General features: G+C 42.3%; 1 protein-coding gene across 1 annotated transcript in view; it reads right to left on the reverse strand.

Moving 5' to 3' along the window:
- The window catches only part of LOC118509321 (protein tiptop), a 155,768-nt gene that overhangs the window by 123,114 nt on the left and 18,306 nt on the right, over nt 1-14,348 (reverse strand). The window contains exon 3 of the mRNA XM_036049784.1: nt 12,627-12,834. Within this exon, the coding sequence (XP_035905677.1) occupies nt 12,627-12,681 (55 nt within the window). The 5' untranslated portion in view covers nt 12,682-12,834. The remainder of the gene's footprint in view (nt 1-12,626; nt 12,835-14,348) is intronic.

The raw sequence follows: 14,348 nt of genomic DNA on the forward strand, positions 1-14,348 counted from the left end.
CGTTTCACCGTTCAACCATTGTTCCTCACCACATCTGCCAAAGTTTTACTGATCGTTCAATCAGCTTCATAGCTTTAACCGATGGAAACATTTTGTTTTAATTTTCTACGTTATGTTTTTGTGACACCACCACCACCACCACCGATGCCAGTCGCAGTTACAGCCTCACGCGCGGCACCGCCTCTAGTGTGCCTTTTGACACATCGAAAAGGCGGTGGAAGAGATATATGCGCGACTCCGCGACTAATGGCTGCCCGTTCAAAGAGACAAGCTGTCAAGCGGCGAGATGGAGCGCGGCAAATGTTTCGATGGTTAATTTATTTTCTATCTTTGCCGTTGCACGGCTCGATACGGTACGTTTATGCACTAAAAATGCCAATCGCGTAAGTGCACCGGCGACATTACAACCAGTGATCATTTGTGTGCCGCTATCGAAATGACATCTGTACTATCGGTGAGCATGCCATTCCTCGCGACACATCCACCGCCACATTCGGCAGATTCGTGACGTGGATTGGAGGATAATCGAAAGCATTTCACGCGAGCTGCCATTTCCGCCCTGGTCGCGACCGTTCGGGACGGTTCCAAAGTTCATAACATGAATATGCAAACATCGATACATGGCAAATTTCATCGCTCATCGAATTATTCATCAATCGCGCTGGAAATGGTCAACCATAATGGATTTAGAGTACAGGACAGGAGCTTTTAGGCCATCAAAAGTGGTTCTCTCTTTTTTTTACTGCTTTGCATAGCTTTGGATGTTTCATCGTTTTGGCAGTCATTTTGCTGACTGTTTGGATTTAGATAGAAGCAAAAGAGGTTGAGTCGATTGGTAGGATTGTAGGCAACGAACAGATTTGCTGACAGTGGGCTTGAATATAGACGGTTCGTTTGTATCGTACCAGATATTTTAAAGAAGAACAATATTATTTTGATAATTTTTTTATAAATATGATTTGATTTTTGAAGTTTTTTTGTGGTTTGAATGCTTTGCTATAGTTTTTAATTAGTTTACAAAAATTATAAAAAATATAATACACATGTTTGTGATCAAATCTCCAAAACCGAGAATTCTTCAAACCAGCTTTATCACCTTAAAGGCAGTGGAAAGCATCCATTTTTGAAATTGGATATGAATTTGTGCTAATTCATTCGCCAGAAAATAGTATCCATCATCTGCCATGTGCATTGCTGTTCTGGGAGAAAATAGATTTCTCAAAAGTACGTGCCGTTCGTTAGAACGCTGCGCTCGGGCTTAACTCGAACGAGCGGCAGTGGAGGTGTAGGAAAGAAAAATAGCCAATACTGGAAACTCAATTCCCGTACGTCCTTAGTTTACCCTTTCAATACCTCGCACCGCTACCCGCCGCGAGGAAAAACTACGTGGATCCGAAAGGTCCACTCATCCAAACACCGATCCATCCAGCTGACATTCGTCTCGGCAAAAGAAACGGAAAAGAATTGAATGATTGGCATGATATTTTTCTTAGCTCCGTCTCTTGTCTTCCTGCGCTGCACTGAACGACGACTGCTCGGCGAATGACATGTACACATGAGCACGGTGACGAGCAACGTCTTCTTGGGGTGATGTGACCGGCACGGCTGGACCGTCGGCCAGGACAATCGATTGCTGGTGCTGCTTACTCCTGCCACCGTTCGCTGCAACGGATGAAGCTCAACGCTCAAACGGAACGTGTCAGTAAGAAAGTTTTCTTGCACGATGTTTGTGTGAGAAGAAGATCTCACCATGTCAACCGGTAACCGGCTCGTACTTCGAGCGCGGCCATCGTGGTTCGGAGCAGCGTAAAGTTTCAGCCAGGGGAGAATGCAATGTCATTTTTCATTCGCTCAAAATCATGTTACTTCACTCTGGCACATTTACCTTGCTATCGCATCGCTGACGGCATGCATCAATCGAGGTACGGTCTGGCATCGTAAGATGATTAAATTGAATCCGAACGTCCGGGCAGGAGATGTTTGTTTTTTGTTGTTCGCCCTGCTGACCATTATTTGATTTTACTTTAGCTTTAAATGAAGAAATGCATTTTCTTATTGGATTACCCAATGAAAGGTAGAATGTGGAAAAGTTTTGTCTAGTTTTGAAATTATTAATTAAATGTGTTCAGAACTAATTCCCATGCTATGCTTTTGTCGCAACTACCACAAATATCTAGCAAATAAGCATCACGTGTCCGATGGAGACGCATGGTATCGTGTACTTGGATGGTTTTTGATTAAAGAATCAAGTTTGATCCAGCTAAATGTCTTTTTTCTTGGCAACATGAATAATAATGTTCAATTATACACCATTTATTGTGATTTGACAAAACATCCATCATGGTTCCTTTTTTGATTGCTTACTCCATCGACTGATACAGCTGTGAAACAATCTATCAATCATACCTTATTTTATTGAGCGCCAAATTGACTTTAATGATGTAATGCCAATCATAGCCAACGTTTGGATGTAATCGTTAAACGGTTGGAACTTTATCGTTGATATAAATCACATTGATATTTTCGATTCTATGTCGATTATATTTGTCGAGTGACAAAAACTAAATAAAGTTTGAGAAAATTAATTAAAATAGATTTATATAGCCTTATACAAAAGATAAAAATAGCTTTCAATTGTTGTGCAAATGCTTTCCTTAGCTTTGCTAAACGTCTCCAATGTATTAAACCATTTTTCTCCCTATATGAAAGAAGAAAAAACGCTCACACATCACAAGGTATATTAGGAATGTAATATTAAGCATGCTGGCTGGATTGTTGGCCTGTCAACAACTTGTCGACCGTGCCGAGTCGTTGGTCCGGCGCCGATTCAGTGCCATCTAATCTAATCATTTCCGCCTGTTTTTGACAGGCGACAAAACCGTTTAATCCAATTGTGGGTGTCATCGGGTGGCAGGCGCGGCGAGTGACATAAATAGTACCGTTGCTTGTTGCTGGCGAGTTTGGAAATCATGATTGACACCTGTCAGTGAATTTTTTGTTTTGTTTTGAAAAATGTGTGTGAGAAAGGAGGTCTATGTATCGATTTTTGCTTTCCACCTTTGTTCCGATGTATTTTGTCGTAATTTCGATATCTTACTGTCATCTTTTATTGTCCATCTGACTTATACCATTAAAAAGTTTTATCTTAAAAGTTGATGCTGAAAAATATCAGTATTATCCCGTTGTGTTCTACCGTGTTTGTACAGTCACGAAAGACTGACAACGAATGCATCCTGGTGTCGCGCAAAGACTATGCTGCAATAGATTGAATGATTGCACAGTTCACTTTGTTCCCTTCGTGACAAAGAACATGTCAACCCGCTGGACAGCAGCATCGCCTTCACTCAACGCTCAACCAAACCGGAGAACAAATGAAAAGCAATGTGTCGCCTCGGTCATGGCAAAGGCTAGCAGTCAATATAACCGGAAGACCCACCGTCATTTATATTACGCCCAGCTTACCGTTCCCATCCCTTTCAACCCGAAGAAGGATAAAAAAGTGTATCCATGCACCCAGCACTAACAGCGTTTTGGTTCACTAGCGTGCTTAGTGGCTAGCGACAGGGACACAGGCATCGCTGATGAAGGATATGGTGTTCATTATTTACCGTAATGGGTATAGAAAGCGAATGTAATAAATGCATGGCAGATATAAATAATGTGTGTAATCTGTGTAGCGGTTCTTTTTTTTGCCTTCGCAAGCCTCTTGCAGTATGTGCACAAATGTTGCCGCTTACTTCTTCCTACATAAAAATCAATAGATTTTCGATTGGAGGTTAATGAAATTTAAATATGAAAAACTTTTACCATAAAACACACAGTTTACAAGCACGGCATTAAAGTAAACGATAATTTAAGTTCCAGTAAAGCATGTTCAGTATCGTTGCTCTTGGGCTAGTAATTATTACCGAGAGCTAAATGGTGCTCCCAATTTAGCACAAAACCAGCGTATTTAAACAACGGCTCCTGCATCCATCATGCTGTACATGCTTTGTCAGAACTCAACTATTTCGTGCTCGGTCACTGTCTTACGCTCCATCAAATTCTGTATCTCATCATCCAGACTTACGTTATGACGAATGGTTCATTCGTACTGTACTGACCATGATGATTTAAGCTCCTGCCGTCCTCCAATTGCCCATCTCAATAGTGCTAGTTTCACTTTGGCCTTCGAAGTATTGCATGATTTCTTCGTAAAACAAGCGCTCTGGGTGTGTATGTGCCTGTGTGTGTGTGTGTGATGGACGGATACATTTGGATCTCTTTCGGACAACAGGCGGGAACGGGGCCGAAGGACGATGGTGTAGTTAGCGAAGGGGAAAGGAAAAATGTGCAACATTTCTTCACCGAACAGCTACGTGAAAGGTTTCCATCTAGCTCGGATGGTGTTCGCCTCTGTCGAACTTGCGCCATCATTTTTCCCACCTTGCCTTACTCTTCACATCATCATTATCAGCATCATCATGGTCATCCGACTATATATCAACGGTGACTGCCTGGCGAAGACGAAGGCGCACTGTATACGGCAGGAGCCGAAGGAAATCTTTGCCACGGACCAGTAACAAGAAAACACACTTCCTCCACACAAGGAAGCTCACCAGCACGACGAGAGGACAGCAGCGGTGGCAAATGCTGTCCAAGAGAAATGGCAAGAAACACAGTGACACTACGGAGCGAACTGAAAGCTTATGGCCAGCTGAGGGCGGGTGAATCACACTGGTCGCACGGGATGGTGAAAATGTATAATAATCTGTCTTCTTTCACCTCACATCAATCATGAATCATCATTGCCATCGTGCCAGTCCCGGGCAAAGGCGTCGGCTGCACAGGCGATGGTCCCTCCCTGGTGACCTTGCATCGTACTGCCCGCGTTCGCTGGGATGGACGAGCGTTGAAGTTTTGCTAGTAGGTATCACGTTTTGTACTTTCCTGTGCTTTTAGCTCTCCCTCGGGCAGCCCGGAACACTATGTAGTTGGTGTCCACCGTCCCGAGCAGGAGGTGGCCCTGCAGACCAAAGACAGTCAGAAACGGTTCCCGGATTGCTAACTTTCAATCCCCAGGCCACTCATTTCGTCTGGAACTTGAAAGTTTTCCCTTCAGTCTTACGTCCACTCGGTTTGAGGATGACGTAGACTGGACAAAGGAAAAAATATTTATAATACTTGTTAATCCGTCAAAAATATATTGGCCTAAATTTTCGTTAAATAAACCGAATGACCATTAAAAAAAACTATTTAATATTTCCAGCAATCGATTCAGTGAATGACATATAAACAAACTTTAAGATCAACTTCAACTTAACACTTAAAACCTAAAAGCCAGAATCCTGCACGGCGACTACTGTGCCGTTGCGCTGTGGAAGACACCTTTCCGACGTCTTATCACAAATATCGCTTCTTCCGTCATCTTCAGTGCAAAATGTGATTTGATGTTACCATCAGTTGCCGTGTTTTGAACGCTGTTATTTACACTACAATTCAGGGAAGTTGAACCTTCGTGACTCCAGTCAATCCAAATTGGAATGGCATAAGTAACACAAATCTTAGCTCAATTGATCATTGTCAATCTTGCACTACTGTGTGCAATAACTATAAAATGTTAATATCTTAAACCGCCTTCGATGAACTAAAAAACCAGGCAGCACAGTTGAAACGGATAAAAAAATTGCTCATCTCTGACCGAGGAGAGTAGTTCAAATGGCCCCGGACGGAGTTCACTCCCAGCGGAATGGGATGATGAGATGAGTTATGGGTGCCATCGTGAGGAAAGATGTGCGGGTCCAGGATTTCTGGTCCCTTTCATCCATCAATCCCAAAGCGCAACAGCAGCCGAAGCGAAGGCGACGTTTCGTCCCCGAAATCACTCATTCAGCCGGCATCCATCACCTCCAGGTCCAGCAGCGCCAGCATCATCCAGTCACGCACGGTAGCGATGTTTTCGTCATATTAAATATTATGGTCTAGTTATTTTCCCGTCGTTTACACTCTGGCTCGCTGATGACGAGACGAACCGTGGCATTCATCATGCGAATGGTTTCTCCATTCGTCACCGTCCTGCTTGTCCGTTTGCTGTGCCACCGTTCCACAGCTTTTCCGGCCCCGGGAAAACTTTATTCGTCCATCATCGATTGCATTTGTGGGAGCTGGAGTTTTGGTCGTTATGTGTCTTTCGAGCCGGTCCTTCATTTCTTCCATCTGCCTAGGAGGTGTTGGTGGGGAACCAGGCATCGAAGCATCTCGTCCGTTTGGAGCGAGTCTTTGGGGAGCGTTGACGAATGAGCTCATTGAAACACATATACAGAAAGCGGTGAAAAGGGGAATCAGACCGTCGAAGCTCGGGCATGACAGTAGAAGCAAATCAATCAAAACTGTTTCTCTAATTTTCTTGATGTTTAATTTTACCTTTGAGAGATAGTGCCATATTGGCGACAGTTCTTTTGAGGTAGCTATTTGATTTTCGGTTGGTGGAATGTGTATGTTTGAGTCTCATGTTCACATGTAAATGTTGAGTCGAGGAAACTAAGAGCAATGTGGTTCCTATCGTCAATTGTCAACAAAATTTCATGAATAGTTAAACTGCTCCCAATTTTCCTCTTCAATACCTACATCACTAGTGACACTCTCTCAAAAATCGATTGCATCAAATGAAAAATTGCAAGGATGATGAGGTGATTTTTCAGAGTGACCAAGAAATGATTGCATGTGTTGGAATCATTGGAAGCAGCATTTTTCAGCTTGGTATGAGAAGCCAGACATTATCGATTACTATCCACACTCTTCCTGGTTTGATTGATTCTTGCATCAAGGATGACTCTTTAAGGATAAAGGAGATAAAAAAGGAAAGCATCGGTAACTTAAGGAGAATTTACTTTGTAAGATTTTGACATTTGTAAAAAATGTTCTTTAGGTGTCATTCAATACTTCTTCTCATAAACAATCTGTTTATTTCATTTCGTATGAAGATAATTATATGAACTGAAATGTTCCCTGGGACTACAATATTCAAGATTTTAGTTCCATAATTTTTTCGAACAAAATGGCCCATTTGTCTCATTCAATATACTGCTCGTGATATTGGAAAGGTTCCGACGACTTGCATCGCTCGCATCAAACCATCTGCGATGATCATCTGCGTCCAACACGAAACAGCGATCGTGAAGAAGCATTTGTGCTGCGTGGAATTGATGCAATTGATTCATAAGCAAGAAGCAAATCTTTTGGACTCTCCTCAGTTCAGGGCGAGTTACATCCAAGGGTGAAAACATGGCCGCCATCGAACCAAACGAATGATCGTGTCAATGACTTGAATAATGACTGACGACTGGCATAAAAAAGGCTTCGTTCTTAAACAGGATAGGTTGTTTCACAAGATGGACGAGTCAAAAAGCGATTACAGAGTCCACGATGGATTTAACAGGAACTGCTGTAGGGTGCAACCTTTACCAATGTGTGTGTTCACGGGAAAGTCAATTTTCTATCAATACACGGGTCGTTCTTCGTGACTTATTTCATTCCCTTTTTTCTGCTCGTCTGGATCCGTAGGAGTTCTTCAGCAACATACGCCGCACCGTGAATGTAGGTACGCGACAAAGAACGCTTCGACCGTCCTTCCATTTTTTCTCTTGCCTCCTTGCGCACATGGGTGAGAAGATAAATTATCGCTATTAATTAAAGTCTATTTCCAGCGATATGAGTTAATAATACGCACACTTCAGCCATCCTTCTGCTATCCATCGTTACCTTTCGTAGCATCGATGTCGATAAACAACTTCTCCGAAGCTGGATTGTCGTTATAAAAGTATGATCGAGTGAGCAGGACGAGTAATACAATATATTTCTGGCCATACCTCACACCCGTCACTAGATGATGATCTTTGCGAGTGAACTAAATGTTTGAGCCTATAATTCTGAAAGCGTTTATTGCAGTTGGTGTTCGCGAGAATTAAGCAAACATTAAATGCATAAAAAAACCTGGAAGTGTTCATGCGTAGAAAATATAATAAGAATAAAGTTTGAAACACAGTGAAGAGATGTTCATATTAGTTCCTTCTTTAACATCTTCAGTCATAAGAAATAAGGAGAAGGAAGGACCAGCAGAAGGAGAGAAAGAGCTCCCTACCAAATCATCTTTCCGACCTTTGATCTTGCCTCCTCACTTTCACCGCCTTCTGAACGTTTCCCACAGTCCAGCATTGGCCGCTGTAGATTGAAAATCCCGCCAGCAGTGGCCCAAAGTCCATTGATATGAAACGCTGGCTTGATGCGGCTGCTGATGTTAAGAACTTCATCCCTGCACTCCTCAGACTCGTCCATCGGTTGTATCGAACCTGCTCACAGGCGGATATCCGAACAAGCCGTGGGGTAGTGCACGGCTATAAATCAAATAATCAGTACCTTTATATTGTTTAAATTCACATAACTCATATCGGTGTTTTCTGTCTCTCATGTTGCTTCGCATCTTTGCGTGTGGATGGGTATGGCGATCTGGCGGGCTGATTGCAACCAAACGCAATGACAATGATGAACACGAGTTGTAAGAACGCTTGGATCTTAATTCATTTACCTCAAACACGAGCGAATCATTCAGACTATGAAAAGTGTGTATTTTAATGTAAATATTCAAACTATTCTGGTGCTTGATACCTAATTGTAACACTTGATGTTGTTTAATAAGGGAATCATTTTCGTAGCACCGGAACAGTATAAATTCGAACATTTTTCTATGATTTATCTAGGCTTCTACTCAGGACAATTTAATCACTCGTGTGACATCAGCTAACTCCCCATACCCGATGTGACCAGCACCTACAGTAAACGGTCAAATGTCCCTTGCTTCCAGGGCGTCAGTCATGGCGACAAACCGATCGGCCTGACGAAACCGGTCTTTTTGCACGTCGCCTCGCTTACCAGGTGGTAGCCAACGGAAGGAAGTTGCCTTGAGCAGCTATGTAAAGCGAGATGGAGGCGTTATGCCTTCGTGCCAACGACTGCATGCAACGATCAACCGATAGCACCGAATGCACTCTCTGAAACGCGTTCGTCCGTTCGAACAGTTCCAGCATGCACCTAAGCGAAACAGGGTGAGAACCAACGAAACGATGCACCATATTTCAACGCGTTGGCAAGCTCCAATTAATCAATAACTGAAGAATAATCAAGAAATGTTCAAATCGTTTAAAAAATTACACCGCTCCTCACACACCGCCCCACGCGCCATCGCACAGCGAGACGCTTCGAGTGAAAATGGACCTTCGTCGGCCACTCTGTCCATCGCCAGGGCTTCTGTGGATGCTACGGGACAGCACACGGTCGGGCTGCAGGAGGGACATGGCACTGGGGCGTTCCACACCTAACTGCGGGTGATTCTTTTTGGCCAATCGTGTACGTGCTTGTACAGCTCGTGTACCTCGCAAGTGAGTGATGCGCGACGGGACGTCTGGATCGGGTCTCCAGATCGGGCCCACAAGCGTTATGGTGGACGGAAGAAGAGTAATTTATGGGCCCAACCTTTTGCACATTTAATAACTCTTTTTTCCTCCGGTACTCACGGCTGCTTCCCGTTGATGGTTCCATTTCTTCAACACTTTTACATAAAACCAAAGCCACCGGTACCAGGTTGAATGAGGGCATGGCTGGGAGGCAGGGCGTCCCGATGTGAGCACCGCCATCGTTTCAAGAAAGAGCGTACCGTGAGCCATGAGTAGCTGTACGTAACTGATGGCCAGCGCAGCGCGAGCCGATTTCCGGAAAATGAATCTTCATAAATCAACATCAATGCTGTATCGTGCAGTGCAGGGGATATTACGGCTGGTTAAGGTTTCCACCGTCAGTGGTCCCTCGATAACGACACCATGAATTTTGATAAACCTCTTTATGCTCGTTCGCTGGCCGATAGGATTTCATAGACAACTTTTTGCGATGAGATAGAGAGCTTCAATAAAATAAAATGAAATTGTTTTCCTATTAAAGAGTTGAAGTTGGTGACCTAAATTAAAGAAAGATCTGATTATTTGTTACCCGTTCTCTCTAATCTAGAAGAGTTATCGAATGAAAAATATCTATCTACACTCACTTACACATGTGACGGGCAAGATCACACATGGAAGTAGGAAGACATGCCTTGACGGTTGGTTGGTCACTCCAAACCAAAATGTAGTATATTTTCTGGCATTTCAAGCATAGCGATCATTTCAGGTAAGCTCAAGTTCTTCTGTTTTAATCGATGCCCAAATGTTGAATACCGATTTCCAATCGTCTTATTTCACATTTCAAACCAAACGTGTTTGATGGATTCATGACGGTCTTTTTGGTCTGGAAATCGATCGTCTCTCAGACCCAACATGGTAACACTGTTAGAACTGCGCCGGAAAGAAGAGCGATTCCGCTTGAGTTTCAATAAAGTTTTATCTGGAAGTAATAAATTACGTCCGGCCTGACACATCGAACAAGACACATCAAGCCAGAAAAGGGATAACAGAAAGAGCAGATCCCTTGTTGCTGGTGTCAACCCGCGGCTCGTCGACGGTGATCATAAACATGTCACCTGAGGTTGATGTACTAGTACTGTGTTTTGATAAGTTCCGACTTGAGAGTGACATTTAAGATAGTTGGCTCATTGTATAATTTTATTCATTCGGTATTTAGCAAACACTTAAAAAAAAAAATCACACGGTGTCAATATGTTCCACAATAAAGCAATTCGAGAGAAGTTTAAGAATTCAATGAAATGATGAATTCAAGAAGGTTTTTTAAACCTTATGTGGTTTTGCTTGCTTGAAATCTTGAAATATTTGATATTTTTGAATTAAATGGGCTTATATCACATCATTCAATAAATATCACCTGACTTTTTCTTGCACGGTTTGTTTTTTTCAAACAAGCTTCATGAACTTCGTTAGACATTTCCTATCTTATCTGGAACAATAAATTTCCAGATTCATCCTTCTCCTTTATTCTCAAGGATACTTATCCCCCACACATGGCATAAGCAGTCTGTGGTTATAAGTCCATCTGTACACTCTTGATGGCGCAGATGAATGAAATTCAATACCAGTTTTAGTGCTGTCAAAAACAAATCTTTTTCAGTTTCAAAAATGCTGGGTAACAGGTTGACATACTCAAAAACATGAAATTTGTATCTTTGGTCCAGAGTGAACACATCGCAAGTCCGTCCATCAACATGCTTCTGGAAAATAGATTGTTGTAAAATAAAGCGAAGCCTAAGCTACCTCTCACACACATGCCAACCCGAATGTTTAAATTCAATGACGAAATCACGCAGAAAACTCCTAATGAAACGCGTTTTAAGTCAGTGCTCCAGCGATGTGGCATTCCGCACATTTAAGAATGAATGAACAGAAGAAGCTGATTGAGATGTGATTTATGAGCTGTTTTGTTACCCAAGCAATAATTTATAGATTAAAATTATGAGACTTGATAACGGTCCGGGCACAGCGTCCTGTACTTGCTAGACAACGGGAGACCATTTTTAATACTGCTACCACCACACGTTTCCAGCGCCTCCTCTACAGTGCGCTCGTACAATAACCAATGCATCAACGAAAGCGAGCTGCCAGTAAGGTCACAAACCTAAAATAAATGTTCGTGAAGGTATACGAAGCAAGAACCCAGTTGAGCATCCTTTACATCGACTTTTCACTCATCAGACCGCTTTCCGTTCGCCGATACACGGAGCGATGTGGCGTTTATTAATTTTATTAAACACATAAATCGTAAAAATGTGTACCCTGGCTGGTGCACCCTATGTCAGTGATTCGCTTCGTTTCGCCACATGAGAACACTGAACACATCAAATCGGGTATTTTGAGACGGCTTGTGATTTTGTATCAAGGAAAACAATTATCTGTACCATAATGATTTGTTTCTCTAAACAAGTAAGAAGATTTTTTCTAAAATGATTTCTTAAAGCTTAAAGCTTAAAGCTAAAATGTTTGTAGAGAAATTTATAAACTTGCTTTCAAAATGATTTATTTGATAAAAACGGAAACATAATACTGTGGCATTATCAAAAGTTCAAACAAAGATTATTGCCACAAGAAAATCATATTCAACGGTTGGTATTTTTGCCTGGCGCATCAACTGATAATCGATGCGACTCCCTGGTGAGACGCTGCAAGAAGTTGTAAGACTACCTGAAAATATCACACTCTTACTGCGAGAGTGACTATGATGCAACGGTATCGCATATGCATCGAACGTTCGATCTGTTTTCAAGTTGCCGCCCCGACAGTCCAACGCACCTGCATAATTACCACCATTCATGATATGGTTCAACGTTTCTGGCTCATGCACGAGTACATGGAATAGTCTTTATCTTTCTACCGACACTTTGGTAGAAGCAAAGAAATGCCATACGCGTAAGAAATGGTTTTATTTATTAGCGTCATACTCACGGAGGGCAAATATAACGCCTACATAGTGCATTATTTACACCATAATTATTAACGCTAACGAATCAATTAATAATAAAGTCAACGGTGTGGTATTTGACTTGCTCCGACCTTCTTTTGAATGTTTTTAAGAGTAGCTTTATAAACTGTAGAAGTGCGAGTGTAATTATGTTTTCTTCCATGAAATATCCGATCCCAACAAGACTTCAATCTTACCATTGTCGTTGTTGATCCACCGATAAGATGGTCGCGGCTGCTGTTTAGACCTCATCTCTGCACTCAATGTACCGATAAGTGTTGAACGTTGTTGATTTGCCAATTAAATACCATTTATTCACATCTTAAAAACACACTTAAATTGCAAATCATCAAAACTATTTTCAATAATGTCTTTCTGGCAACCGGCTGTAAGTGTATCTGACACCTGTAAGAGAAATAGAGTGAAAAAAAAAATGATCAAAGGTCTGTAACTCGTCCATCCTATGAATGATTTTGAACAGGAAGCCATTTCCGATCTATCTAACTAAGATGAAAATAGTAATTTAAATGCATAATTGATTCCTTGATCTCAAGATAAAAACACAATTAAATTGTCGAAATGCATCTACATTGTTTTTCAGCGGCTATATCGAAACATTATAGCCAACATTGATAACAACACTTGTTACACTTATAAACAGATTTTTTTCTAGAAACAATTGCATCCAAAACCAGCAAACGGACGGATTACCCCAAACACAAGACTCCACCAGCTAATGAATCAAACTCAGAGTGAAGAAAAATAGATTATGTCCTTTTCGTCCTTGCTATTCTTGCATGACCCCACCACTCTGACGTGTCGCTTCTTATTTTGGCCAAACCATCGTCGTTACCGTTAATTTTCATATCTTCTCCTATTTTGTTTTCCAGCTCACGCTGCACCTAGCATTAGACTGTGTGTGTGTCACTCCATGTGTAGTATAGCCCACACCGGACCGATCATCTGGAAGCACTTTCGAGCGATACATGTGCTCCAAGGATAAGGCCCAATTCGAACGCTAGTCCGACCAGAGCGTCCGACGCGGGTAATGTCGACAACAATTGATGTCCAGCATAAAACAGCTACAAATAAAGCATAGCCCACCCACCCATTAGCTCTCACACTCCTCGGACGACCGCTGGTACTCTGTGCCGGTGCCGGTCAAATGTCGTGTCAGTGGGCGAAACCGTCATCTCGTGTTGGGTGGTTTGAGAAAAGGCAAGAAAGATGCGCTGATTGCTTGGAGGAACGGTGGCACCAACACATGGGGAACGATTTTCCTAGGGAAGAGACTGATCCATCCAAAATCAACGTCCACTCTGCTGTGTTCTGAAGCATAAAAATCACCTCTATTGATTTTCCATCCAGTTCTTTTCTGCCCGTCTACACCTTCGTTGGAGGGAAATAGTACCAAACCCTTCGGTGAGATGTTTTCATTCTTGTCTGCTCACGTTAGGTTTATGCAAGGCAAAGTTTTACTCATTCCTTCTCGAATGATGCACAGTGAAATTAGAGCATTTATCTCACGCAGGAAGAAGTGCAAGATATCAATTTGATGTGTCGTTGAGTCACCTTCACAAATGTGGAGCAATAATTGATCGCACTTTTATTTATTGCACTAAGTTGGAGATGTCTTTGGTCAGACAATGAATTTCGATTCAAAGGAACACATTATGCTAAACTTTCCATCTTACCTCTTGTCTTACAATTATTGTTGGTATTTTATGACAAAATGATATGAGCTCAGCTTTGTTTTTCGTCTCCCTTAGCGCTACAAACTTGAAAGGGCTCGGCCTGCTATTTCTGGCTTTCTGTGACGTGACTTTAACTCGTAGCAAAATAGTCAGCCCTGCAAACGGAAAGGCGGTCTAGATGGGATTTGAGCCCCGGCCATGTCGTGTGAGGACCGGCGCAGGTCG

The sequence above is a fragment of the Anopheles stephensi genome, chromosome 3 (genome assembly GCF_013141755.1).
Source record: "Anopheles stephensi strain Indian chromosome 3, UCI_ANSTEP_V1.0, whole genome shotgun sequence".
In the NCBI taxonomy this organism is placed as follows: Eukaryota; Metazoa; Arthropoda; class Insecta; order Diptera; family Culicidae; genus Anopheles; species Anopheles stephensi.